This window comes from Hypomesus transpacificus, chromosome 15 (assembly GCF_021917145.1).
Source record: "Hypomesus transpacificus isolate Combined female chromosome 15, fHypTra1, whole genome shotgun sequence".
Taxonomy (NCBI): domain Eukaryota; kingdom Metazoa; phylum Chordata; class Actinopteri; order Osmeriformes; family Osmeridae; genus Hypomesus; species Hypomesus transpacificus.
Genome location: NC_061074.1, coordinates 14218761 through 14245456, shown reverse-complemented (window position 1 = coordinate 14245456; position 26696 = coordinate 14218761). Strand labels below are relative to the sequence as shown.

The 26696-nt window shown below is 39.7% G+C and overlaps 6 protein-coding genes and 1 long non-coding RNA gene across 9 annotated transcripts; 2 read left to right on the top strand and 5 right to left on the bottom strand.

The window, feature by feature from the left end:
• Positions 1-434: 434 nt before the first annotated feature.
• Positions 435-2245, bottom strand: LOC124478049 (protein FAM181B). Its single transcript, XM_047036156.1, has one exon. It carries the CDS (start codon positions 2068-2070, stop codon positions 1126-1128), a length of 945 nt encoding a protein of 314 aa, XP_046892112.1. The 5' UTR covers positions 2071-2245; the 3' UTR covers positions 435-1125.
• Positions 2246-3103: 858 nt separating this feature from the next.
• Positions 3104-5216, top strand: LOC124478227. Its single transcript, XR_006957217.1, has 3 exons — positions 3104-3233; positions 3578-3698; positions 4721-5216. It is a non-coding gene; the product is annotated as an uncharacterized LOC124478227 (long non-coding RNA).
• A 408-nt stretch (positions 5217-5624) lies between these two features.
• LOC124478226 (prolylcarboxypeptidase (angiotensinase C)) lies at positions 5625-12086 on the bottom strand. The gene is made up of 9 exons (XM_047036432.1): positions 11440-12086; positions 9718-9858; positions 9530-9631; positions 9198-9379; positions 8891-9048; positions 8623-8795; positions 6617-6784; positions 6254-6441; positions 5625-6132 (listed from the first exon to the last, which is right to left on the bottom strand). Exons 1-9 carry the CDS (start codon positions 11725-11727, stop codon positions 5928-5930), a joined length of 1605 nt encoding a protein of 534 aa, XP_046892388.1. The 5' UTR covers positions 11728-12086; the 3' UTR covers positions 5625-5927.
• Positions 12087-12515: 429 nt separating this feature from the next.
• rab30 (RAB30, member RAS oncogene family) lies at positions 12516-17990 on the bottom strand. Of its 2 annotated transcripts, none has more exons than XM_047036520.1 (5): positions 17841-17990; positions 15294-15392; positions 15117-15200; positions 14533-14716; positions 12516-14430 (listed from the first exon to the last, which is right to left on the bottom strand). In XM_047036520.1, exons 2-5 carry the CDS (start codon positions 15384-15386, stop codon positions 14180-14182), a joined length of 612 nt encoding a protein of 203 aa, XP_046892476.1. In that variant the 5' UTR covers positions 15387-15392; positions 17841-17990; the 3' UTR covers positions 12516-14179. The 2 variants fall into 2 exon arrangements, with proteins under 2 accessions (XP_046892476.1, XP_046892475.1); XM_047036519.1 differs by lacking the exon at positions 17841-17990 and adding an exon at positions 17673-17785.
• A 1331-nt stretch (positions 17991-19321) lies between these two features.
• On the top strand, positions 19322-20850 carry ndufc2 (NADH:ubiquinone oxidoreductase subunit C2). Its single transcript, XM_047035873.1, has 3 exons — positions 19322-19584; positions 20183-20326; positions 20671-20850. Exons 1-3 carry the CDS (start codon positions 19446-19448, stop codon positions 20718-20720), a joined length of 333 nt encoding a protein of 110 aa, XP_046891829.1. The 5' UTR covers positions 19322-19445; the 3' UTR covers positions 20721-20850.
• Positions 20851-20958: 108 nt separating this feature from the next.
• Positions 20959-21583, bottom strand: LOC124478073 (thyroid hormone responsive). The gene has a single exon (XM_047036190.1). The coding sequence runs from the start codon at positions 21511-21513 to the stop codon at positions 21094-21096; it is 420 nt and encodes a 139-aa protein (XP_046892146.1). The 5' UTR covers positions 21514-21583; the 3' UTR covers positions 20959-21093.
• Positions 21584-22527: 944 nt separating this feature from the next.
• guca1c (guanylate cyclase activator 1C) lies at positions 22528-26638 on the bottom strand. 2 transcript variants are annotated; one of them, XM_047036397.1, is made up of 4 exons: positions 24761-26638; positions 24261-24410; positions 23620-23707; positions 22528-23473 (listed from the first exon to the last, which is right to left on the bottom strand). In XM_047036397.1, exons 1-4 carry the CDS (start codon positions 24953-24955, stop codon positions 23343-23345), a joined length of 564 nt encoding a protein of 187 aa, XP_046892353.1. In that variant the 5' UTR covers positions 24956-26638; the 3' UTR covers positions 22528-23342. The 2 variants fall into 2 exon arrangements, with proteins under 2 accessions (XP_046892353.1, XP_046892355.1); XM_047036399.1 differs by having other exon boundaries at positions 24788-26638.
• Positions 26639-26696: the final 58 nt, after the last annotated feature.

Below are 26696 nucleotides of genomic sequence, written 5' to 3'. Positions count from 1 at the left end.
TTGAAGCATCTAACGTGTTACTGCTCTCTAAATTACTTTCTAAATTACATAGACCAATTTCTGGACCATTTTATGTCTCTGTTCAAGGAGCATCACTGCCATCTAGTGCATCTGAAAGCAGGAGCATCAGTTGTGATGGTCTTTCTTGTGCAGTATAAATGCAGTGTAATACAGTGGACCTTGAGCCCACTAGATGGCGCTATCATCATATTTTTCTTCTATTTTACTGAAGCCACTCTGACAGTCTTGTGTCTCTGCTATCAGGAAGTAGACCTAAGCTTTATTTTATTCACTCTAACATACGGTATGTGAAGTATATAACAACCATAATCATTTACTAAACGTTTGGGAAAACAATGAAAACTGCAAGCTACTCATTTATTATGATTGTAATAGAAATAAAGACCAGCTTTATTTATCTTCTCAGATCATACAATACATGTTCACTGAAAACCCAGGTTTATAGAAAGGAAATTGTCCTCCAGTAAAAACAATTGTTTAGCTATACAGTACATCTGCAGTGTGCATATTTTATTGTTTACATATTTTTCAACATATCTGAGCAGTGAAACATGATTTAAAAACAAAATTGGCATCATACTTTTTAATGTCTGTACACGTCTCTGTCAGATGTGATGATGCTAGCTCCATGGATTTACCTAATTTAGACAAATGTTAGTTTTACAGCAATAAACCCTGATTTATGCTTTATACAGTGTTACTTTATAAACTGAAGTACAATTCATACAAATGTGTCTTTGAAAGTTTCATTTGTAAATACGTGATATACAGTACCCTGAAGCTTATTATGGGTGGCAAAATAAAATAAAACTTTGACCAAATAGCAGTCAAGTCTTAGATACAGATATCTTTTTTGTGAATCAGTTATTAACAAACAGTGTTAATTTGAGTCCATTTAAGAAAACTATTCAATGATTACATTTTGATGGCACACATTTACCATGGTCAAGTGAAGTATATTCTGATACTTAAAATAATTGTGATTTTCCCCATGGAAAAAATATCTTCAGTTCTAGTTTAACATTATCTATGCATGATGACATGAAGAAAGATACTTTCATCATTTTCAATGTCCAGGTTTAAAATCAACATCAAAGCTGTGTCTTAAAGAGCTTGAAAGCTGGCTCTGTTGTAACCACTATTTAAATCATAAGTAACCTGTGGGAGAGAGGAATCAGGGAAGATGTTTGGGAAGGCCAGTGCGCTCAGTGTGTTCTCCTCCAAAGGCCCAGACATTGAGGAGTCTAAGTGGTTATACCCAGGGGGCTGCACCACGGGTCTCTTAGTGGGGCCAGTGCATGTGCCCCATGGCTCAGCATAGAGGAAGCCACCTACCAAGTGGTGAGGGTCGTAGGCAGCAGGATCCAAACCTGCCATCTCAAGATGAACCCTAGATGGAACACTCTGAAACAGGTCCTGCTCAGTGACCATGTTGCTGTAGTCAGGACCAAGTAGTTCAAAGAAGTCTGTCGCCTCAGGGTTGCCACGCTCCAGGTCCTTCAGGCTCATACCAGACATAGAGGTGACTCTGGAGCTGTTGGCAGGCTCTGTGAAAAAGGAGGGGGGCAGGTTGCGATGCCTCAGAGGCGGTTTCTTGGCTTTCTCACCCCGAATGTCTTTCACAGGGCTAAAGAGTGCTGCCAAGCTCTTAGTCTGCAGGTTGGCTTGGACTCCATCTCGCTTTAGAAGAGTTTTACCCTGGAATGGACTGGACAGAGGGGATAAAGAGCCTTGTCTTTTTGCTGGGCTTTGAGCTGTGGTCCCTGTTGTAATGATTCCAGTGCACCTCTTGATCTGCTTTTGCAGATACTTGCGGTGGTTGACTTTCCTTTTTGACTTGACTGGTTTGTCGAGCGCCAGTTTGATGTTACTGGAGGCTGAGTCTATGAAGCTCAGGAGATCCCTTGTGGTCTCCCTGCAGTCTCCCTCACTCTCCACCTCGCCAAGAAGACTCCCATCCAGACTTTTCTCCATGTCATACTCCATAACAGATCCAGGGAAACAGAAATTCATGAACTGTGAGTTCATGATTGCAGTCTGAACAGCCATTCTCTGGGTTACCCCTCGGCTTCACCTATACAATCCACAACAAATCCAAAATAAAGACCCTCATCAAACCATATATTTTTTCTGTTCCAGGCAGTTGGCAAAACCTTAGTCCTGATGATGGTCATGCAGCTCCAGTAAACACCCCAAGGCAGAACTGAGGGACTCTGTTTGAGGACAGCAAAGAGATCTTCCAGTGGGCTGGGCCAATGATGTCAGAACATCAAAGAGGAGGGGCAGAGGGACTCCAAGACTTAACTCTTTGCTCACGCCTGACCACCTGCAACTAAGAAGGATTTGTATAAGGTTTCCTGCTGTGTCAAAAGACAATACTCCTTGGTGGAGCTCCACTCTCAGTTTAACTGTTTATGTGGCTATGAACCCACATCACTTTAATGAAAATGAACTACTATTGTAGCCACACCAAACTATGATATCATAATGTAACAGTATGTAAAAGTGCTACTTTACTTCCTAGAGGAAAACTATTGGTTAAAGTGTGCCATTCACTAGAAATGAACAAGGTCAACAATGTAAACTTCTCCTATTTACTGGGATTTACTTTGTCAATGTGAATCTTTTCAAAATGTAGCTACTAAACAAGATTTTGTTTCGTATTTTTCTGGAAATCATTTTACATACCACACTGTCTTGACAGTATTTTCCATACTTACTTACCATAAAGGTGAACATGAGACAAGTGGCATACTGAAGCTACAATCTGATCATAGAGTAAAAATCCAACAAATCAAACTGGGATATCATATGATAATTTCTCAGGGAAAATCTGCACGCCCAAACAGATGCCACCATTTATGTGTTTCTCTCCAAATAGTTTGCTGTGTCTTCATCTGTTCATGGTGAAAGTTGATTTCTTGTGCATTCCCGGACCAGTGGGAATTTTTGCCCCGGCCTGACAACTATTATGGGCTGCCTTTGACATACAGCCCTACAGGGTCTAAATAGCCTCCATTCTTCCCCAGCAGTGAAAGGGAGCTTTGTGCCAGAGATTCATTAAACTGCACCTCACAGCCCCATTCGTAAAATGGGTCTCAATAATGAACAGTCGATTTAACTAGAAAAGCTGCCGGAGCTGTTAAATTAAAGGAGAATAAAGTGTGGATCAAGCTTAGTGTGCCAGCCGAAATGTTGACCTTAAGAAATGGGTATGAAACTTCTGTTCTAAAACAATAACGTATTTACAGGAAGTGTCTTTGCCAACACTCAACATATCAGAGGACATGTTAGAGTCTGGAATTTCATGGAGCCTAAGCTAATCCGCATTTAAATGAAACTGCAGATAGGAAATATCAAAGCTTTGGGGTATTAACATAGTTAAGAACTTAGAGGTTGTTGGTGTTCCCACAGTACAAGGACATATAATAAACAGTTAGTATTGAAATAATAAGGTTTCCAACTTTCAACACACCTACTAAAAGGTCCTCATTGTCTTCTGACACTGAAAAGATCTGTGAGCCTCATTTACATTTCTACATTTTATTACCCACAGAATCCTTCTGGGAGAGACCCAGGACTGGCCGTGTGGTGGTGGTTGCAGGAGCCCAAAAAAGAAGCTGCTTTTGTCCTTACAATAGAATCAGGATTCCTTTCCTCTTAAAGAGCATTTTAAGGTGAGGCTGTGAATCATTGGAGGGGAGGAAAAATCCAAGCGCTGAGTGAGAGAGAGACCGTAAAGAAACTATTATTTATATGTAAATTCCAGTGGAGAAAATCAACAGTGAAACTGATAACACTGATCTTATTTTTTGCAGTCTAACACCAGCCTTCTTGAATAAAACTCCCTGAATAGCTAACATTGAGGCACACAAAGTGCTTGGTCTTTGTTGGTTTACTGTACCTCTAACATTTTACAGAAAAGCAACAGATTTGAGAATAAATCATACAAATATTATTTTCAGTTCAGTGTAATCTAATATATATGATATACAATACAATATAATATAACATAATGTAGTTCCTTCAATCTAGTAGAAACATCACATTAACAGTTACAATTGTTACTATGGGACACTATGAAATGAAATATCTTGCCATGAAGCATATCATTCAATTTCAGTGATATTTATTGAATCCATGTGTGTGTGTGCGTGCGTGTGTGTGTGTGTGCGTGCGTGTGTGTGTGTAACAGCACTGCTTTGGCAACATGACAAAGAAATACATCTCCACCACTCCCCACTCATAGGCTTTGGGTTTAGTACTGGCCATTCATGTCTTTGGGGCCGGCTCTCTGCTTCCGGGCACCAGCTTCCATAGTTACATGAAGGGCCAGAGGATGCATACAGGAGAAGAATACTGTATAGAGCACTTCAAAACACTGAAACTTTGTATTTGTTTGCTTCACTGTTGTTCATTATGTTTTTTTTCCTGGTGATTCACCTGGTAAGTCCCAATAAAAAGTTGGTTCAGATGAACTTTGTATCACATGAACAATTTCAAACTATAAGTATATGAAAGACAAAAATAAATCACAACAGGGTTATCGTTCAGTTTGTAGGTAGAATAGGAACAGTAATTGGTTAATATTCATTATCCACCCATTCCTACAGTCAGTTCTTGAACACACAGCTTTTTTGCATAGTTATTATTCAAACTTGCCAACCACGCCCTTCTCTAATTGAATTTACTCTCTCAGCACCTTCCCCCTACAGGAGGGCAGTAGGGGGGAAGGTGCATCCTGGACGGTCCCCGGGAAGGAGAGCAACACGACGAGACAACCACAAGCTTAATCTCTTCCAACTAGTGTGGTCCCTGTCTATGCAGTGACACCCTCAGAGATCGGGGTCAGCCGAATACTAATGACATGTTTGATTGATGGCAGTGTCAGGGATTGAGAAAGGCCTTGCAAAATTAATGACTGCTCAATGTCCTGAGAAAAGTTAAGGAGGTCTGTTAACAAAAGGACCTCCTCCCCCATGTGTATCTCTGAAAATTGGTCTTTAAAGTCCAGTCCCATATGTTTAGAGATTTGTTTTATTTTTTACTTAAGTTTTTAACCAACAAGTTTGAAAAGTTAACTAACACATAGGCAACTGATGTGAATTTAGGTTAATACACAAAGACACTATCCCCTCATGCATTCACACTGGCCCACTGAACTCTCAACCAGATCTCTAACCACCCCGAAACCCCGTGTCTAGTATTCATAATATTAGTAGCAGGGGGGAGCCAACCAGAGACCATGGGCTGTCCTGGTAGTGCAATTTAGAGCCTTTGAGGTAACCAGTGGATGAATGTGTGGCAGGGGAAATCCCACAGGTTGGTCCACATGAGGCAAGGTCACTATGCTTTACTGCTCTAACCTCCCACCAGTCTCTTTATTGCCTTCCCCAATTGGGTTTTTATTAAATCACATGCAGCTGTGCAGACCATTGGAGAAGACAGAGACTATACCCATGCCACTCCAGCTCCACAGCCTAGGCTTGTTGTGATGATGGGAAGTAAAAATTACTATTCTGAACAAAGAATGTGCTTTTAGTTAATCAGGATATTACAACTGTGTAACTGCTTGACAAAATGTGTGGGTAATTAAAAACAAAAAACAATGGTTTATTCAGAGAGTTACGGTTTGCTAAGTGTTTTTTTATTTCATAATCCTGAGAGTCTCTTGCAAGAAATTGCATGTACAGCAAGAACTAATTTAACTATTTAACTGTACACTGTACAGAGGACAAGCCAGAAGGTGCAACGATTTAAAAGTCCAAAAAACTATTTAAGTTCATTTCAATCATCAAACTGACTTAAAAAGCAATCAGGGATAGAAAACTTTGGCACAGGCTGGTGGTAAGCAATTTAAGACAGTTAAACACTGTCAGTTTTTTGTATTTATTGGCAGGGGGGGGTCAAGGTGCTTTCTTGGCCTGTAAGATCCACTGTTTAAAGTAGTCCACTTCCAGTGTGCGTGCTGACAGTACAGTCTGCGGATCATATTCATTGTTGTAGCGCAGGTCCAAATGATGGGCACCATCAGGAATTACTATGGCAACCAGAGAAGCAGAGATGTTTTGGGTCACTCCTCCCGCCGACCATGGGTCAAGACCCCCATTACTGCGAGCGACAGACAGACAAAGACATGTAGAGAGACATAACGTTGAATTAATGAAAACAGTGCACAACAAGCCCAAAGTGTTTAGAAGATGCAGTGCTGATGAAAACGCAGGTAAAGTACCTGAAAATAATGTTACTATGAGAGGAAATGTCAAATCCCCCGTAGACAGTGTTAGCCCAGTCAAGCCGTGGCCTAACTCCAAACAGGTTATGGCACTCATCTGAGAAGGCCTGGAAAATCCATTCCTGAGGCTCAAACATGTCCTGGACCCCATCAGTGCACATAGGCATCACCATCTCTGTACAGGCCTGGGGGAAAATGTATACAGTAAAAAAATATATTGCCCTTTAGGGACATAGATAAATAAATGAGATAAATAAATGAAATGAAAACAGACAAATATTTTGTAAATACTTGACACACACACACACGTTAATGATGCCTCATACACAGTGACCTGAGTAATTATGCTAGTTGTATTACCTGATAATACCAGCCAATGAGGCCTAGGTTTCCAGTGGCAGTCTGGGATGTGTTGAGGCAGGCTGTGTTTCCTGTGTAGTTGTAGTAGACCTTCACAGCCTGGGAGACGCCCTGCAGTAGCTGGTAGTCAGACACAGTGGCATCCAAATGAAGGTGCTTACAGACCACCTAGAACCACCCACATTCATTCATTCAAGGAAGAAAATAAATATTTAAACATTGCAAATGTGTAAAGATATTGTTCTTTCCAAACAACCTACAACTATAGTTCTATGCTATTCACAAACACGACTGGCTCACAATACAGAAGCTTAAATTCCCCAATATCTGGTATGTTTACAAGACATTTACTTGTGGTAATAAATCCCCTTTCAGGCATCTGATTTGCATATGAAATTGAGTGGAATGAAACTAAGCTTAACTTGAATATATGGCTCTCAACCTGGTATGAGGCGGCGCCCATTCTGTTCAGCCATGCATGATTGAAAGATTTAAAACTTTGCCAAGATGACCCGTCCCTCATCCTCACACACCAGATTGTGTTCCAGAGATTAATTTCTTTCAATTTGTTATTTTCATTTCCTTTTTGTTTTATGTCCATTTCTTTTTCAGTACAGTTACTGAACTAGTTGTTATGGCAGCAGCATAGTTTGTTGTGTTGTTTTGTCTCTCTGTAGAAAGGGGAGACTGTTCCCACTTGTTAGGAGGTTGGAGGGAAACTGTGGTAGCGTGGAGTCTGTTACTAAGGCTTTTGTCTACAGGCTGGAGAGGGTGCTGGACGATGGAAGAGGAGGGATACAGACATGACCAACCACAGATTTATACTGTGAAAATATCCAATTGCTCTAAAGAACTTTTCACTACTTTTCAGATAGGATTAGGCTTATACATTCATCTCAGCCAACACATTTCCCTCCTCTAAGCCCTCAATACCCCCTTCTCACAGTCACTCAGATAATCACATTAGCTTTGTCATTAAAAAAGCTCTTCTTTGCGCCCACTACCTAAACCGCTTTAACCACCCATAGGGGTCGCATACATTACAGGCTTTTAGTTTAAAAAAAACTTTGAATGACCTTTCAGTGTAGATCTCAGCCAACTTGTTATGCCTGAGATGGTTTTGTATCTGCAAAGTATGCATGACTATAGCAAAAGGCCATTAAAATAAACCAAAGGAAAAGTATACACTACTGAGAGAGGAAATTGCTTGTAACAAATATAATGTTGTGTGGATCACTGCAGGATGGTGAACAGGCCCTGAAAGGGGTGCTCAGGTCAATAGTGGGACATTATGCACGTGACATGCCAAAACGTCTGGGTAGCGAGGCAATGGGCAAGTATATCAAATTCTTACTTGAACCATGACACCATCACACGCAGAGTAATGCCCATGCAGACAAAAGACATGTCTGGATGGGCATTAACTTCACAAATCATAAAATAAACTAGCATCACTATAATCATTCCACAGATTCTATAGGTTAATAATTAACAAATGCATGACACGATACTGCACGTTTTTGTACCAAGCTGCTATGGCTTAGAAATAAACAGGCATCACTTTGATGTGTTCATTGTCATTTTTGCCATTTCTTGTTGTGCAATGTCACCTGACCAGACACAATGAAGCAGTTCTGAGTTTTGAAGGAGCATGATCAAATGAAAATCTTATAAGGGAGACATAAAAAAATTATGGTGTAATACTTTTTGTTGCGTATCTAAAGAAAAGCAACCCTGACAAGAACTGGGATCTTAATTAACATTACTGAAGTGTATTGAAAGCTGTAGTACACAAATGCTACGAAAGCTTGAAAGACTCACACCCACTTGTAACACAAGTGAAACTGAATAACTCAAAGGCAATTGAGAACAGACTGTCAAAACCAATCACTTAACCAAATTAAATAACAACAAGCCTCATATATCTGAATCACAGTCATGCATATAATTGCATGCTTGTATTTCATTTGTTAAAATACAATTACAATTGCATTTCATTTGTTCACCTGTATGGGCCAGCGAGGAAGTGGCTGGAGGAAGTTGGCCTCGTAGGGATAATCTACCATGGCTAGATTCACCCAGGTCTCTTGAAGCCAGGACTTGAAGCCTGCTGAGTCCTCCTGCTTTTTAAGTGGGACACATAAGCTGAACTCCCGAGACAGCCACTGAAGACCATCATCTGCAATGACATGACAACAAAGTGAAACACTTTCTTGGTGAAGACTAGACTTCTACAACTGGGTTGTTAACTTCTTAGAGCATAACACACGTTACCAGTGGAGGAGATATTATCAATGGCCTTCCACGATCTCCTGATGTTGACATCGCAATTCAGTCCACTCCTGGCAAAATCATCTGTGACTATTTTGTAGAAGTTTCCGCAGGGTACCATGTTAGGGAACTGCCAAATTGGAGCCGATGCAGCCAAAGCTCTGGAAAAGAGAACCCAAAATCAGAATCATCAGAAACCGTACCACAGTAAAAAGACAAAGCAAAACAACAGCATATAGACAAGTACACATTTAGTCTTAAAGAGCACAGGTTTTAATCAACATTAAAAACATATAGCAATTACTCTTACCCAACTACAACATTAGGATATTTCATCCTCATCCAGGCAGAAAGCATACCACCATAAGATCCCCCAATAGCAATGACAGGGCTCTCCTCTGCTCCTACCACTGTCCTCTTCAGCTCTCTGATCAGAACAGCAAAGTCGGCCAGTGCCTGCTCTGATGTCAGATAGTTCAGGTGTTTGCTGTCCTGTGTATCAAAATAACAGCAGAGAAGCAGAAAGTTGGTTACCTGTAATTTGTTTATATGAATGGGTCTGACATATATTAAACCCACTTCAAAGTAAAACCCTAGTTGTAGGTATAAAAGAGGTAAATGTAATAATAAGAGTATACATACACTGTAGGAGTCAACACCAAAAGGCATGGATTCACCATAGTAGCGGTGTTCTGCAAAGACTAGCATGGCACCCAACTCCTCCGCAACATCCCACATGAAACCCTGCAGTCAGAAGACATCATGTTTGTCAACGCATGACATTAACCAACGCCTGCTAGTAGATAAAAAAAACAAGGGGAGGTGATTACAGTGTTGTTGCAGAACCATGTGATGTCTCCTTCATTGCCAGTGTAGAAAAGTATAGGACCTCCTTTCTGGTGCCAGTGCTGCTCAGAAACAAGGTATCTTTGTTTGAATGTTCCATCTTCCAGGAAACCAAAGTGATCGATCTGCAAACACAGAAAGGTAAAGAGAATACCTTGAAAGCCTTATCATACCATCTTAGTAATTATGTTTTCATTCAAATTCAATTCAAAGTCTGTCTTTAAAGAAAATACTACAGTGACACTATTAGGTCTGGGTGGTGCAGATGTTTCAGTTTAATCCTCAACACTGCTGGGTGTAATCAATTAATATTTGGCATGGTACCACCACTGTGTTGGGTGTCAATCTGTGACAATCTTTAGGCTGGAAGCAAGGATAGTAAGCTGCAACTTGTATTAAAACCCAGATCAAGTTTCAGGGATGCCACATTAGTTCCAGTTTAGCCGAGTCCTTTCATCAAACAGGGGCTTCTCAAGGCTTCTCGACTCAATTTAGCCATCCTCATCCCTCTATGGTTCCAAAGTGAAGCTCAACATGGTGGACTTGCTTATGCATATGTATTTGTCACAAACCGCTCATCCAAACAACTACACATGCGACATTGACTGGAAGAATATGGTACCACATGTGACTTGAGTCAAGAAAATAGTGGAATAATGCCACCTGGTGGTGGTGCAGGTCGATTTTTTTTATCACACTGGCAGTTTCCTAATCCCCAGCCAATCTTACCCTTTTCCTTTCTTTAACCTGCAAATGGGTAAGTAGGTCCCAAGAGCATGCTTATTCATGCTTTCAAGTTAGATTGTTACCCAATTAACTGAATAATTTAATTTCATAATGGAAGAACAATACACATGCAGGCAACTGACAAACTCCAGTTTTCCAGTTAAGTATAATAGAGTAGGTATGAATGGAGACTACATATAGACTTCCATGCTTTGTCTGAGGGTAGAGTAAAGCTAAGAGGATTTCCTTTGGACAAGAGCAAGATAATTAGCTATTCCCTTCAGACCACAGTTTATGAAAAAAGGATGCGAAATGTTTGGCTTCGCCGGCTGACTATCTTCTCCTCCTTCCTGAGTTTACATGTTGAAAAACTATAGCCTAATGTTATTGGTGGGGGAAAGGGGAAGAACAAAGGGTAACAATAGGAACGTGCACGGTTCCTTTCTCTCAAGTTCCTTCGGAGATGAGTCCAGATAGACAGTTGCAAGGGCTTGATGAATCACAATAGGAGGAAACGTATCTTGTGATCATGCGGCTGGGACAAATGCACGTGACAATTTGTTTCACAATCATAATCGATAAAAAGTTGTTAGTGGTCCTGTTTGTTTGTGGTTCGTGCTTGGCATGGACTTGTGGTTAGTTTATAATACTATACCAAAAACTGTCTTAGTAGCAGCCTATGCCAGGACAGTTCTGCTGGAACAGCGAACCCAGTGACTTACAGTTTACATCAGGAAGCACTAATCAAACAGTTCTGATTAAGTAGGTTTATATGGGATAAAATTGAATGAAACTTGAATTAAGAATAGCCTATATTTCAAAGAGAAGTTACACGTATTCTAGGTCTTTGTCAATCAGTTAGCCTAGGCTACTTAACAATTAGGCAGAACAGTTGTCCAGATAAACTAGCTACAACAGTCGCATGATATTTTGCCAAAATATACAAATGGAAAACACAAATGAACATGACAAAAACTCACCTTTTGATCAAAATACAACGTTTTATAGCTGACCCCTTTTTGAGACGTGAAATCTAAAACGCCACGTCTTGATAAAAGTTGAGACTTGAGAGCAAACACATTAAAACAAAAGAAACTTAATAAAACGATGCTCATATAAGCAGGTCTAAACAAAGGGCTAAATTCGGATCTCATCGTGTCCTGTCTTTTGCAATACAACAGTAACATTTGCTGAGTGTGCTGTGCACTGACTGTGCTTCTACTCTTTGCTGTAATGTCATAGGGAAGGAAGGAACTAGGAAGTTGCATATCGGCTGGTCAAAGAAGATCCTTCCGATCTGATTCATTCAGTCACACTGTAGCATAGCCTGCTGTAGGCTAGCTATATTTTGCTATTAATCAAGTAACCTACGATTTCAGGCTATTGGTTGCTGGAATAAACAAACATAGAATACAACCGACGTCCAGCCTTTTCCTCTTCCTTTCCAGTTCAAGAGACATAATAAATTACGATAAGAGTTATAGGCCCTATGCTTTAAATAATCACTATGAGTAAAATAGCTTTGTTTCACTCCTAGCGTATGTGAAGTGTCAAATGGTAGGTTATGCGAATTAAGTCCCAGTTACGCCAAAGTAGGCCTACGCCTTCAGCAGTTGCAGTACCCTTCATTTTGTCTTGCCCATGTTCTCAAATTTAAAAGCAAACCACCAGATGTCACTGTGCTCATACTTTTCAACTGACCAAAGGTTCATCTTGTTTCCGGCACATAACAGGAAAAAAGATTCTATTCGGATTGTCTTCTCCTTGGTCAAGCCCAAACTAACTCGATTCCTATAAAGACCCAGATCACGAAATGATTATTAAGCCGACCTACTGCGTGCTTTCCAACTTTACCAAAACCTTTATAAAAACGGAGTCGTTTTAAAGGAGAGGATGGTGGGATGTACAAATAGGCCTACATTACATAAAGATAGGGGTCCATAACTTGAAATTTCTCATCCACTTCAATAGCCTACTTGAAAATACTCTTCTCTAAAACGGAAAAGGAAGGGAAAAGGGAATAGGCTTCAGCATAAACGGATAGTTGAAGTCGTGATTATCGTGATTATTGAATTTAATACACTTTAGCATGAAAAGGGAAAATATCAAAGGTTCAAAAACAATTTTTTAAACAATATTATGATTAAAGTATTATTTGAGGGTAAAAATATTAAAAAGATACAAAACAGTAAACATAAAACTAAATAAACTAACACGATAAAAGCAATAGCTTATGCAAAGTTAAATACTGGTCTGAAAATAAACATCTGCATCAAACAATAACGAAACACACTACAGTACAAGTATGATGTTAAGTAAACCATCACAATGGCTAATGTATATAAAATATAGCTAGACACTTAAATCCTATGTAAAAGCATGCTTAAAAAGTCACTTGAATAAGGAATATAGATGCAAATTATAAAACAAACTCAGGAGACATGGCTTACTTTCCAACACAAAAGTATTGAAAATGCATGGCAATGTCAAAGCATGGCAGGGCAAAGACACTGAATAGAAAAGATAAAGAGATGGTGCACCGAAAATGGGTAATAATGAAATGATTTGTCTTCCTAGAACCCTTGTTAATGCATTAAGTGAACACTGCTGTAATCAACTGTGAAATACTATGTCTGGTATCATTCAACTTATGGCAGGTAAAGTGTATTACTAGAAACATTTAGCTAAAATGTATTAAACAAACACAAAAAGAAAAATATATGCTTTGCATTTTTACTGACGCAACAAAGAAAAATATAACTATAAACAAATATTCAGACTTGAAAACAGAATCATAGCAGCAGGTAAAATTAGAGTCTGATAAAGAAAAGATATTCACAGTTTCTTTGTAAAACATAACATTCTGATTATTGTGTCAGTAAGACCAAGATAACAGATAATAAACAAAGAAAGAAAACAAAACCAGCTGATAGCGTTCACATGCAATACTGCATTTCAATCAGACATTTCAAAACTGGAACACAGATGGAGAGATCTGTTGTGAATAGGACCTCTAGTGAATTCCTTTTTTTAACCCAAAATTGTGTTCATCTCACTTAACTACTCATACGCTTCAAACAAACAATTAATATAAAAGATCAAACCCCTTTGTTATTAGTTTTTCCTTTTTTCAATAAAAGCTCTAAATTGATCAGGAACGTATTTGGACCTGTATACAATATGAATGTATGTACTTGATAAATTGGCTAAAAATAGCAAACAGAATCATGAAAGCAGCCAAGCTAAGACTTTATGCTCTTGCAAACAAGCTGTAACTATTTGTAATAAGTAGTCTACTTAAATGTCCTGTAACAAAATATATGTGGTGGTTTCAAATGAGGCCATACTGCTGGTGAATTTTCATTCCAATCCAATATAACAAAACCCATGTATTTCTCTGTCTAAGATGATCTGAGATCCTAGCTCCCAAAACATTCATTTACAAATCCTTATGCCTCACATAAGGTAACAACAAAGATAGTTATAGTTTGCATCCTGTTGAACTGTAGTTACTGTTTCACATTACAGCAGCAGCTTGAATTGTTTTGCTCCAAATGAACGTTTAGTTATTCCTGTTATAACAAAGAATGCCTACTTAACAAACTCCTTAGTTCAGCTTCTAGACATAAGACTTGGCAGCTTATTGGAGGACTGTGGCAATGTATCCCTGTCATTTGAACTGTACAGTAAATGGCTGGTTCCCATGACGACCACTATGTTCTAATTGAGGCTGCAGCAGCTTAAGTAGCTAATGCTTTTGCCCTCCCCAGGCATTGGGGCAGTGTCATTGTTGTCCAGCGTATTCTGCTTGGCGTCTTGAATCAGTTCACAAGCCAGATCAAGGAAGAGTTTCTCCACATTGTCTGACTCTTTGGCTGAAGTCTCCAAATAGAGCATGCTTTGAGAAACAGCAAACTCTTCAGCCCTCTGCCTCAATACTTCTCTTTTTTCAGCAAGGTCTATCTTATTACCTGTGGAAGAAAGTGAAATGTTACAGCAGTTAATATACACTGTCTGGTTTAAGAAAAGGTGTTCAGAATGTAAAATCCAATAAAATAAAAATAAATACTCACCCACCAAGATGGTCACCACTTGGTTGTTAGCATACTGTTCAATCTCTTTCAGCCATTCTGGAAGGCACCGGAAGGAGTCCTCACAGGTGATATCATAGGTAAGGATAAGGGCGTTGGCACTACGGTAGTAACTCTGAGTAATGGAGCGGAACCTCTCTTGTCCAGCTGTGTCCCATATTTGCAGCTGTAATCCAGAGTTTAAATTAATATCGAGCCACTGACAAGGATTGCAGCAGCAAGTTTTAAGTTCCTACATTGTTTTGCTTTATTTTGTTATGGTGATATGGTGAAAGTTGGTGAGGAAAACATAGCAAGGGTTGTTCTTCTTTATCAGGTGTGTTGGAAAAAAACATTGTTGTTGCACTGTTCACTCAATAATAATGACAATGGCCGGGTTTCCCAGATTCGTTAAGAAGCTCTTAACGCTAAGAGCGTCTTAAGAACGTTCCAAGAGTGTTCTTAACGAATCTGGGAAACCCGGCCAATGACAAAAATGACACATGGGCTTGTGTTTTAAAGGTTGGGAACAAGGTCATAATTTCGATTAGGCTATTGTCTTACAAAAGCAAGCATTATAGACAGACCTTTACTTTCAATCCTTTAATTTCCACTGTTTTGATCATAAAATCAACTCCTATTGTAGCCCCTTGACCAGGTGGGAAAAGGCCCTGTAGAATGGAATAAACACATCAGATCAAGTAATATCCATTTGAAAATGGTATTGATTCTTCAATCATCATTACACATCATGTTGTGCATACCTGAGTAAAACGTCTGACTAAACAGGTCTTTCCGACACCAGCGTTTCCTATTAGCACAATTTTGAACAGGTAGTCATAATCCTCCATGCTCATTCTAACCTGTAGATGGGCAAAATGAGACGGGATTAGTGCAATTGTATTATAAAATTGTCATTGGCAGGATGTCGATCATTATTGCTGAAAACACATGAGCAGGTTATGAAGAACACCAACACCTTCCGTTCATCTTGGATAGTTATTTTGACTGGTGGTAGGAGGATGCTGGAAATATTGGAATGTGAAGGCCATGCGCTTTGCAATACCCTGCTTTAAACCATGATGAAGTACAGTAGCTTCCTTGGCAACTATTTGTTGTGTGCGCTGTGTGGTCTAAAAGGTCGTACAAGTCATTTGTAATGCCATTTGCTAGCGTACATAGCTACCATGTTCACAGTAGGAGCTAAATCTTTTTTTGCGTTTTGGACGTCCATATGGACGTCCGTAGACTGACGGCGATGGCTGCTGATCTTTGCATGGATGGACGGACGGCGATGCTGTTCAGAGTGCCGTCCATAGAGGGAGCAGATATTTTGGACGGCGATGGATTGGCAGGGACGTCCCTCGTGCCGTCCATGGAGGGAGCAGATATTTTGGACGGCGTCATAGCCGTCCATATGGACGGCGATGCTGTTCAGAGTGCCGTCCATAGAGGGAGCATATATTTTGGACGGCGATGGATTGAATGTTTAGCAGGCTGTTGAGCTAACAGAACTGCCGAAGGCTACCATAGCATGTAGCTAGCTACATTAACTTTGGATGACTCAATCTTTTGTCAAGTTAATTTGTATGAATTGCATGTTAGTGCAATATTTACGCCTTCTGTTTTTTTACATAATCAGCAGTATGATCTCATGACAATATAGACTTGAAAAACAATATGTTATGGTTTGGGTTTGCCTATAGGCTACATATATTTTAATTATTTCGAGAATTGTTAATAAAGACTCATTTAAAATTTTAACATTGTGTTATGACCCTATGAAATACAATGCCTTTTAGGGCTTTACATAATCATCAGTATAATCTCATGACAATATAGACTTGAAAAACAATATGCCTATGTTATGGTTTGGGTTTGCCGAGATATAGGCTAGGCCTGCATATGTTTTAATTATTTCGAGAATTGTTAATAAAGACTCATTTAAAATGTTAACATTGTGTTATGACCCTATGAAATACATTGCCATTTAGGTCTTTTAAACCGTCAGTTTTAAGTGTTTTATGGGTGGATTTGGAGCCACCAGTCAGTAGCTCCAATGTTGCGCACGAACCACTTTGAGCGGAGACAAATGCAAAACGTAATAGCCTATGGGCCTAACACTCCAAATTTTAAAATTTTAAATGAGTCTTTATTAACAATTCTCGAAATAATTAAAATATATGTAGCCTATAGGCAAACCCAAACCATAACATATTGTTTTTCAAGTCTATATTGTCATGAGATCATACTGCTGATTATGTAAAAAAACAGAAGGCGTAAATATTGCACTAACATGCAATTCATACAAATTAACTTGACAAAAGATTGAGTCATCCAAAGTTAATGTAGCTAGCTACATGCTATGGTAGCCTTCGGCAGTTCTGTTAGCTCAACAGCCTGCTAAACATTCAATCCATCGCCGTCCAAAATATATGCTCCCTCTATGGACGGCACTCTGAACAGCATCGCCGTCCATATGGACGGCTATGGCGCCGTCCAAAATATCTGCTCCCTCTATGGACGGCACGAGGGACGTCCCTGCTAATCCATCGCCGTCCAAAATATCTGCTCCCTCTATGGACGGCACTCTGAACAGCATCGCCGTCCGTCCATCCATGCAAAGATCAGCAGCCATCGCCGTCAGTCTATGGACGTCCATATGGACGTCCAAAACGCAAAAAAAGATTTAGCTGCCTCTCCATGTTCATACGGTTATAACCGTATGCCCCGTTATAGATAGCCTTAGCAAACTAGCAGTACAGTCTCTGGCCTCCGTCCTCTGTCTGTTGACATTGCCTGGCAAAACTACTGTACTGCTAACACATTTTCAGCCATCCGAAAGTGTATTTACAACAACAAAGGGTAGCGATAGTTATGTAATGATGAGCTGTTACTGGGGTTAGCTAATTGATTCAACAACAGTGGTTGGCTGCCCCCACCCCTGATGGTGATGCTGATGATGGCGCTAGCGATTTACTAGCTACAGTAGCTAGACTAGACTGAATATCCATATACCAGCAGTATTATACAGTTAGCATTGCTAGAGCTATCTGTCCAACCTGGCAACAACAAACTGTCAATAATAAACACACACTCGCTCCATCAACATTCACAGCATTCGTATGTGACCAGGGCCTCACCTTAAGCTAGCGAAAAGACAGCATACAAGTGCACCACTAGCTAGCTAGTTTGCTACTAGGACGGCTTCAGTATCCTGATGCAGGAGCCGGTGGCTAATGTATAAGATAGCGTAGAAAGTACGGGTTGTGGATGTGGTAATTGTAAGATTGAATGTCATTTGTACTTACCAAAACCTGGGGAACTCCCCTAAATACAGACTGTGGTATGCATGCATCCGGTCAGTTTGATCAAGAGTATGATCTCGACCACACAGCCTAACAGTAGAGGCTCAGTCAGAATTATCAGTCGGTGATGTCACCAATGGCACTGCACTGTCTGGTAAAACTGGTGAACGATTCAAAACTTCGTTCTGTATTTGATGAAGCAAAGTCAAAGAGTTGACAAATGTCATTAACATCCTTTGGTGTAATGTCTGGTAATGAAAGGACAGTTCTCATAATTATCTTAGGCTATAGGCTATGTTATTGTTCTGATTGTCAATATATTTTGGCTGTAAAGTTGGTTTGTTATTCACATCTTCGAGTGAACCATTTATAAAATAAGAGAGTTTATGTGTAACACATCCATCCATGTATATTTTGACTGAAGGTAAGTGTATAAAAATGCTTAATCAAATGCTGTGTATATGAATAAATAAATATTGTAAGTCATGCCCTCCAGGAAACAGTGGCGCATCCACTGATTTCTACTCTCAAGACATCATGACCCAATTGGTCAACCAGCTGATGACCAGAGAGCCTCCCGTCTCATGCCCTCCCGTCTCATTCCCTCCCGTCTCATGCCCTCCCGTCTCATGCCCTTCCGTCTCATGCCCTCTCTTCTCATGCCCTCTCTTCTCATGCCCTCTTGTCTCATGCCCTCCCGTCTCATGCCCTCCCGTCTCATGCCCTCCCGCCGTCTCATGCCCTCCCGCCGTCTCATGCATCCCGTCGTCTCATGCCCTCCCGTCTCATGCCCTCCCGCCGCCTCATGCCCTCCCGTCTCATGCCCTCCCGTTTCATGCCCTCCCGTCTCATGCCCACCCCGAGCTTCTACTTTTCAAAGTTAAAGCTCGCGTCTGGTCTGCTCAGAATCTGAATTGATTTTATTCGATATGTAGGTTTACACAAACACGGAATTTACAAATGAATAAAATACTAAATATCTGTCTATAAGATAAATGAAGACTATCGTTCTAATGAATAAACGGAATATATGTCCATTTATAAATAAATGCAGACTAAAAATCCATTCTACGGCTGCAGCCTGGAGCCTCGCGTCTCATGCCCTCGCCTTGATAAGCAATTGTAGCAATTTCCCAGTGGAGTGTGAAAACTATATAGAATATAAAAATTAAATGGAAAGACTGTAACGTGTTTATTTTTGTATTCTTGAGTGTGCAGATCCTCGTTATCCCTCCTCAGGATTCAAGGGAAGGGGCAACAGGGGAACTGAATTCTCCGGAACACCGGGTTCACGTCTAGGTTGTTCTTAGGTTCGGGGTTTAATGACACAGAAAATATTAGTTCTGGGTAAACCTAACGCTATGTGGTTTTGGTTATCCTTGGTTCAAATAAACAATGTATCCCTGTTTAGCAATGTCTAGGATAAGGTGTGAGACCCACCTGATGTGCTTTACGAGGCGGAATCATGCTGTACTGCATCGTATTTTTTCACCGACCATATTTTTCGGTTACACCCTGCCCTTGACTTCCTCTTGAGAGGTGAAAGGAGTGCTAACTGAGCAGACAACTAGCAATCCACATAGGTGGTTTAGCTAACAATTTGCAAATATGGGTCTTGTACCAGATGAGGCCAAAGTTCTCCCACCACCAGGAATAGTGAACAGAAATTCAGTATGGCTGGGGGTGTTGGGGTGGTGCACGGCGATGCTTCAGAATACCCTAAACCGCAGACCGCCTCTGAAATCAGGTTGGTATGCTTCTTGGCTAATTTAGCTAAATTACATTAACCGACGTACTGCATACATTGCTAACTTGCTCGGTAGATAGCCCTAGTAGTTAAATTAAAACGCCAGTTACTTTATTTTCTAGGAAGCGAGTCAATTAACTACAGGCAAACTAGTTGGCTTGCAATGCTAGTTTGGTGTCAGAATGTAGCAAGACTAACTAGCACTACTGTACAGTTGGGCAAGATAGCACTTATTAATAAAGTAGACTTGTGTGTCGAATAATCTACAACCTGTCTCGTCAGTCTAACGTTACAACACAGTAACATGTTATCTGTTCCTATTGTCAGAAGTATTGGTGGCAAGGCCGTAATCATAATATATGTTGGGGGAACACCCCCCCCCCCCCCCCCCCCCCCCCCCCCCCAATATTCAAATCTGGTCAAAATGTCCCCCCAAAATATTGATATAAAAATATAAATGTGCTACGCTACGACAGGCAACCACGCACGCTGTCCGAAATTATCATAACAAATATAATTCGTCCCCCCCAATGTTGACTACATGGCTACGGCCTTGATTGGTGGTCAGTGTGTTTTAGCTTGTGTTTTGCCTTTGCAGGTGTGCACAGACAAGTCTTGATGTCCACCATTGGTTGGTTCATTGGTTACCATATTACAAAATATGAAAACTACAATTTTGCAAGACTGGACCGAGACATGAACGAGTATATAAGGCTGCATCCAGAAGAGTTTCGAGAGAAAGGTAACTATATGTCATTATAAGCTTTGATGAAAAGAATAAAACGCAACACTCCATTCAGATATGCAATCCCAATCCTAAATTCCACACCAGCCAATATTCATGAATTGTTATGCTTGTCATAGTCTCCATGTGTCTACTTGGGTTAATTGGATGTGCTGCACTTTGCTCATTAGTCAGATCTAAACAGAATGTGTTTCTTCTACTTCAGCACAAACAACCTTTTTAAATAATTAGTCGCAAATACCAGGTATTATGTACAGGTATTATTATGACCATGTAATTGCTTGTTTGAGGTTTTTTTTGGTGTGTAATTTCTTGTTCCTTAATTGATTGTATCTCAACAGAGAAAAAGACCTTTGCTGAAATTGTGGAGCCTTTTCATCCAGTACGCTAAGTGTAGGAGGCTGACAAATAAAGGACACACATTTCACAGACCACCATCTGTCCCCGTTGTTGCTCTTTGAATGTGATTCTATACTGTCAAATTTGGAGTAATGTACATAATAAAACCTACTTAACAAACATCCTAATGCCTACTCTTGATATATTTCCTTTTAAAATAAATAATTAAATGTTCCATTGTTCTGTGAATACCAAGTTAATTAATATAGAAGAAAACAACATTGTTTTGAAGGTGAGTTTTGTCAAAGCACATTTATTTCCTTAGATCACATTCTGAACATTGATGTATTTGAACAATGCGCTAGGTTAAAAAATGCAAAGGCAGCTTGTTTGTTTCCATAAAACTGGAGGTTTTTGCAGGTAGTTTAGTTTGCCACTCCAATGATGTCCAAGTACTTAGTTGTGAGGCTCTGGGATTTTTTGGTAAGAGAGACCATTACAGTGAATAGCCCTCTGAGGTGAAAGTAGAAAAGGGCTTCAGGATCGACCTCCAGCAACGGCCCCAAGGTTGTGTGAAGTTCTGCGTGGGCTTTATCCTTGAGTTCATCTAGGGGAACCAGACCACTCTCCACTTTGTTTCTGATGGCCTTCACCATGAGATAGTCGTCATACAGATCTTTACAGGAGCCCTCTGCTGCATCACAGTCTTCAACATAGTCAGATGGCACATCTCTTAGGAGACTAGGTAGGAGGATGGTGTGCTCCATGTTTTGCACAGCTGTGTTGTATCTCCTTAAAGCCAGGAGCAGGAAGCTTTTGTTGAGCTTGGCCTCGGCAGACTGCATGTTTCCAATCAAATTGTTCTGGCTTCTCTGGTGCGGTTGGTATGATGGTGGTAGCCAGAAGTCAGTCTGCAGTGCCATGAAAGAACAGGCTGGGTTTTTATGCAAAACGCTTGCCTGACATTGACTGGCTGGTGATATTATGCAACTGGCTGGTGATATTATGCAACTAGGTGGTCTGATTTAAGAACATTTTGACTGCAATGATGGCTCAAGTTTCTCAATTGTTTGATTTTCACAAGCTGCCGTTTTCTTTGGCAGTGACTGAAAGTCCACTGTGACACCGTGTGCTGTCTAAAGTGTTTTTCACTATATCACATATAGTATGATTATGTACTGATTTAAATGATTAATTCAGACCTTCTAAACAATATTTATGTGATGGCCATGAAATAAATTTAGTTGTTATACTATAGCACTATTGAAAGTTATTTTAAACTGCTTCAAGTGGGCAGTGCATTTAAGGTCTGCACTGTTTGCATTGTGAAGTTACTAACATGCATGTGTATCTATTTGATACTTATCTTGTCTGTTTCAGCACTACTTATACACGTATACAAAGATTGACAATGTATTTAAAATATATACATTTTGTCAATTGTTATTACGAGACACATTTTTCCTTTATGAATACAGTAACTAAAACATTGGGTTAGGGTTAATGACATTGTGTTAGAGCTGCTTATCAAGATGAATGGCCAATGTACCAATATGCACACTAATACAGGCATTGACATAATATATAAACTGCTTTTAATATTTTCCAAATCCACTTCCACATCATCAATCCTTATTTTGAGATCTAGCTTAAAAGTTCATCCAGTTTAGGGCAAGGTTGTGGTCCAGTGTATGTTTGTGTTACAAGAGTGTTTACCTTGCTCTGCAAGTACCTTGTCCAGTGCTGTATCCTGTATGATATTTTAAAACATAGAGACTAGTAATAAGAGAAATGTTACTGTTATTCGTTTTATGTTTTTCAGAATTTTATTTTTAAGGCAAGTTAAACACTTTTAAATAATATACTGTAAAATTACAGCCTTATACACTCAATGATTTCACAGTCACAGACAATCAAATTTAACAAGAGAGGCAGTAGCTTATTTAACATGAATACTGTCATTTTGTGACCAGTTAATGTGAATAAAACAGGTTGGTTAGGGACATTTCATTCTATAAAGTGCAATCTTTTCCATTTGTGAGTAGGGATTGGGTGGCCTTGTATTGAAATAGGTACATGAACTGCAATTAGTCTGATGGCTCAACGTATGTTCTATTAAATTCAGTAGAAAATAGAGGAATTGCATAATAACCATTTTAAAATGTGCACTACACAGCTTGTCTCTCTGTGGAAAGTGCCACCAGCAAACATCATTTGTTAAATCCCTTACAACAGTAAATGATCAACCAGCAGCCAGCAACCAGCAATCATTACTCAACATTGCCAGTGTAACACCTAATTTACTATTTCTCCATTCTGCGGGATGTCCACAGCTTGATAAATATGTGGTTAGACTTGTTGTCACAGCTTAATTGATGTTAGATTTTCTGTTTTAGGAAACATTTTTAAGACAATCTTTTGGTGAGTAGAGGAACTAAGAATAGGCGATCACAAGCAGGTCTCCATTGTCTCAGGTGATTCTCTTATAGAACTCATTGTCAAGCAGTGTTGTTAGCTCTGTAATTCCATCCTCAGATCAGTTGAGATATAATTATAGGAGCGATCAAAGTCTCCTTTTTCACAAGTTATTTTACATTGCTTTCCACTTCTTTCCTTTGCTTAGATTTTTTAAATTATTCTGTATAGTCCAATGTATAAGCAACCAGAGAGTCACTCAGCAAACTTTCCTCTGTCCCTCAACAATAATTTCCAGGACTCGTGTGAGATCCATCATTTTGGCGAGCATCTCTGTAATGTCCGGATGGTCCTTTGCTCCACTGATGAACTCCTCCAGGGTCAGCTCACCTGGATCGATACAAAGCCATACTTATCAGATACAAAAATCCATCAAAGTATATTGTCATTGCTTATAGGTATTTTATGCCATTAAAAAAGTGTATTTCAACACTTGAGGCAACTTATCCTGTTTATGTCAATCAAAAAGTATTTACCTTCCCCATTAACATCAATCTTCTCATATATAAGGGTAACAATTTCCTCAGGAGGAATAGAATAGTCCCTGGTGATGTCCTGTATAGCCTGGGAGACATGAAAGATAGTACACACACACACATCATCACACACTTTCACACACACTCGCATGCCCGCAGATCATTACGCTTTGTCTAAGGTTGCGGTTAATCCGCAAACCTCAAATGTTACACTTTCAGTATGTGACATAGTAAAAATAGCTTAACACACATGCCTGATGCATGGAGACACTGTATCAAACATAATACATTGTCATATATAAACGTCATATAAAAATATAATATTACAATGAATGTCTTATTATTTTTGTTTTGGTTTCCACAGTGCAGTGTGTAAATATTGTGTCATCTATTATATGTGTCTTAGACAGAAAAGCAATGGATTTAGGTCATACTGGAGCTTGTGTCGACGTTGGGACTAGATAAGTAGAACTTCAGATTACAGGTTGTGTCCAGTTCATGGCTATTTTAAAGTTTTTGACCCCATCAGAGCTCTGAAATAGGGGGCTATTCCAAGAAGATAAACCTTCAGCTGCATAGACCCAAAACCTTATTTAAGTCACTCAACACTGATAGTAAATTAGAAAATAAAAATGACATACCTTGAATATTGTTTCCAATTCATCCTTGTCAATTTTCCCATTTCCATCCTGGTCAAAAAGCTTGAAGTACCACTTTAGTTTCTGATTGATTTCTCCTTTCAGCATTAAACTTACAGCTGCTATGTATTCAACAAAGTCAATATAGCCATCCTAAGAAGAGAAATATATAGAGAAGGTTGTTAGATACATTCAGGGTCATTTTTACCTTTTGACTGTTCTTTGAGAGTCTTGCAGTGTCAGATGTTCTACTGTACAGAGCAAGTTGAGTTAGGTAGACACAGATGATTATCACTGTAAAACAGAAGCATCAAGACTTCACACTTGACTATACTTAATCATTCTACTTACTACTAGAAATACAACTTTCAATTTCCTGTAGTGTCAAATAAGACAAAGGAGCGTGATTGTGAGTCTCAAAATACTTTGCATGCAAATCACACCACGTAAAAAAACAAAACAGCTATTAACATTAAGAAGGAAAGAGACTTTGTGTCTCTTACCCCATCCATGTCAAAGGTAAAAAAGACCTGGTCTACATAGCTGCCAGCTTCCTCTGTCATGCCCTGCAGCTCCAGCATGGTCTTTAACTCAAAAAGGGTGATCAGACCCGATGGAGACTCCTTCATAAACTTGTTATACCAGTGGTGCATGTCCTCTGCCAAAATATCATCCATGTTTGAGCCGTGGGCACCCATGATTTCTACAGTGTAGAGAGGCTTCGGCAGTGGGGATACTGTCCAAAGCACCCAGATGACTGCAGGGAGCTGGCAAAGGTAGACTGCCTGGTGAAAGCTGTGCTAGTGTAGTGCCGGCAACACTAGACAGGCACAGACTTAATGCATTGACTGACTTAATCTAAGCTGTAAGCCACATGGCAAGTAAACCTTAAAAAGAGAGTTAACACACAAATTGGATAACAGCTGAACACTTCCAAGAATTCAAGAACATTTCTGGCGTGCAGAGTAGTTGTAGTATGTATTGGACACTTGCACAACAGTTCCTATCCACTGAACTGGCAGAACATGCATGACAACTTTAATTCCTTGCCTAACATTCTATTTTTATAGCACTGAATCTCACCACCCACAGTCGAACACAAGACTAACCCTATTGAAACAAGGATTGCCCTGCAGTGGCAGTGGGGTCAGGGAATACCTCAACCTGGATCTGTTTTGGTTAGGGTTATTGTAACATAAATTACAGAATATGCAAAGGGACCCCAGTAAGCTTCGTTTTATTTCAGCCATTTCAGAAATACATTTTTATGTAGTGAAAGTGAAATAGAATGCAATCATTTATGTATACTTTCCAGCTCCTGCTACCAAGCTTTGCAGTAGGTATAGATCACTTTAGTCCTTTTATATATAACATTTTCCTTTAAACTGTAGAAAACATCTCCAAAGACAGATTGTTATAACTTGTGATCAAAACGCTAAGGGTTTATGATTGCATAAACACGTACCACTAACTGGACTGACAAACTGATTTTCAATATAATCCCTGTCCAATCACCCATCTAAAATCACACTTTGAGAGGATCAACACATGCCATGTTGTTGAACAAGCACCAGCAACCGTGGAGAAGTTACTGGCTGTGAAGCCACCAGTGACCTATGACTGACTCATGTGTATGACCTTTGGTTGGATCATCAATTTAAGACCTCTAGGCTGAGGCTTCCAAATGAAAGAGCAGTGTTTAAATCAATCAGAATATCAAAGCTCAGCAGTCCTGTTATAGTAAATCTACCTTTAGGCGATTAACCATCTTGAAAGCAGGATTAACAGGGACTCATGCCAGGAGCAGCAGACAGCAATGGCTGCCAATACACTAAGCAGTATCAGTACGGAAATGGCCAAGTCTATATTATAGTGTTCATGGAAAATCAATACACCCTTTATATTTTCAAGGAGATTGTTTTCATTATTTGACCATTTTCTAACATTAAGGCCCAGTTTCGCAGACATGGATTAAGCCTTTTCCTCAAGTAAGAGAAAAATGTTTTGGCAACTGTACCGTTTGGCAAGTGGAATTTAGATCTCCAGCCAGGAGACACATTAGTTTAACAAAATTCAATCACAGTAAGAAATATATTTAGAACTGGTCTTGAAAGTAATCTAAAGTAATCTAAAGACTGAAGTTGTCAACTCTGGCACCTCTTTTGAGTCCCTTATGTCAAAAGGCTTGCAATTCATGTGTGGCAACAGTTTTGGCGTCACATGATGAAAACTGGTAATCAGATCTTTCGACCAAAAAGAAGATTGAAAAGATTGAGAAATGTGGACTATGAAACTCAACAGTTTGTCTTTATCGCCAACACTGTTTTCAGACAGTGGGTAGTCTGGGCAGAAAAAAACAAGCTAAACTGAAATAAAATGTTCTGTGTCCACCCATCTCTTGCTCTCCAGGAATGATTCAATCTGAATTTTCACGACCAT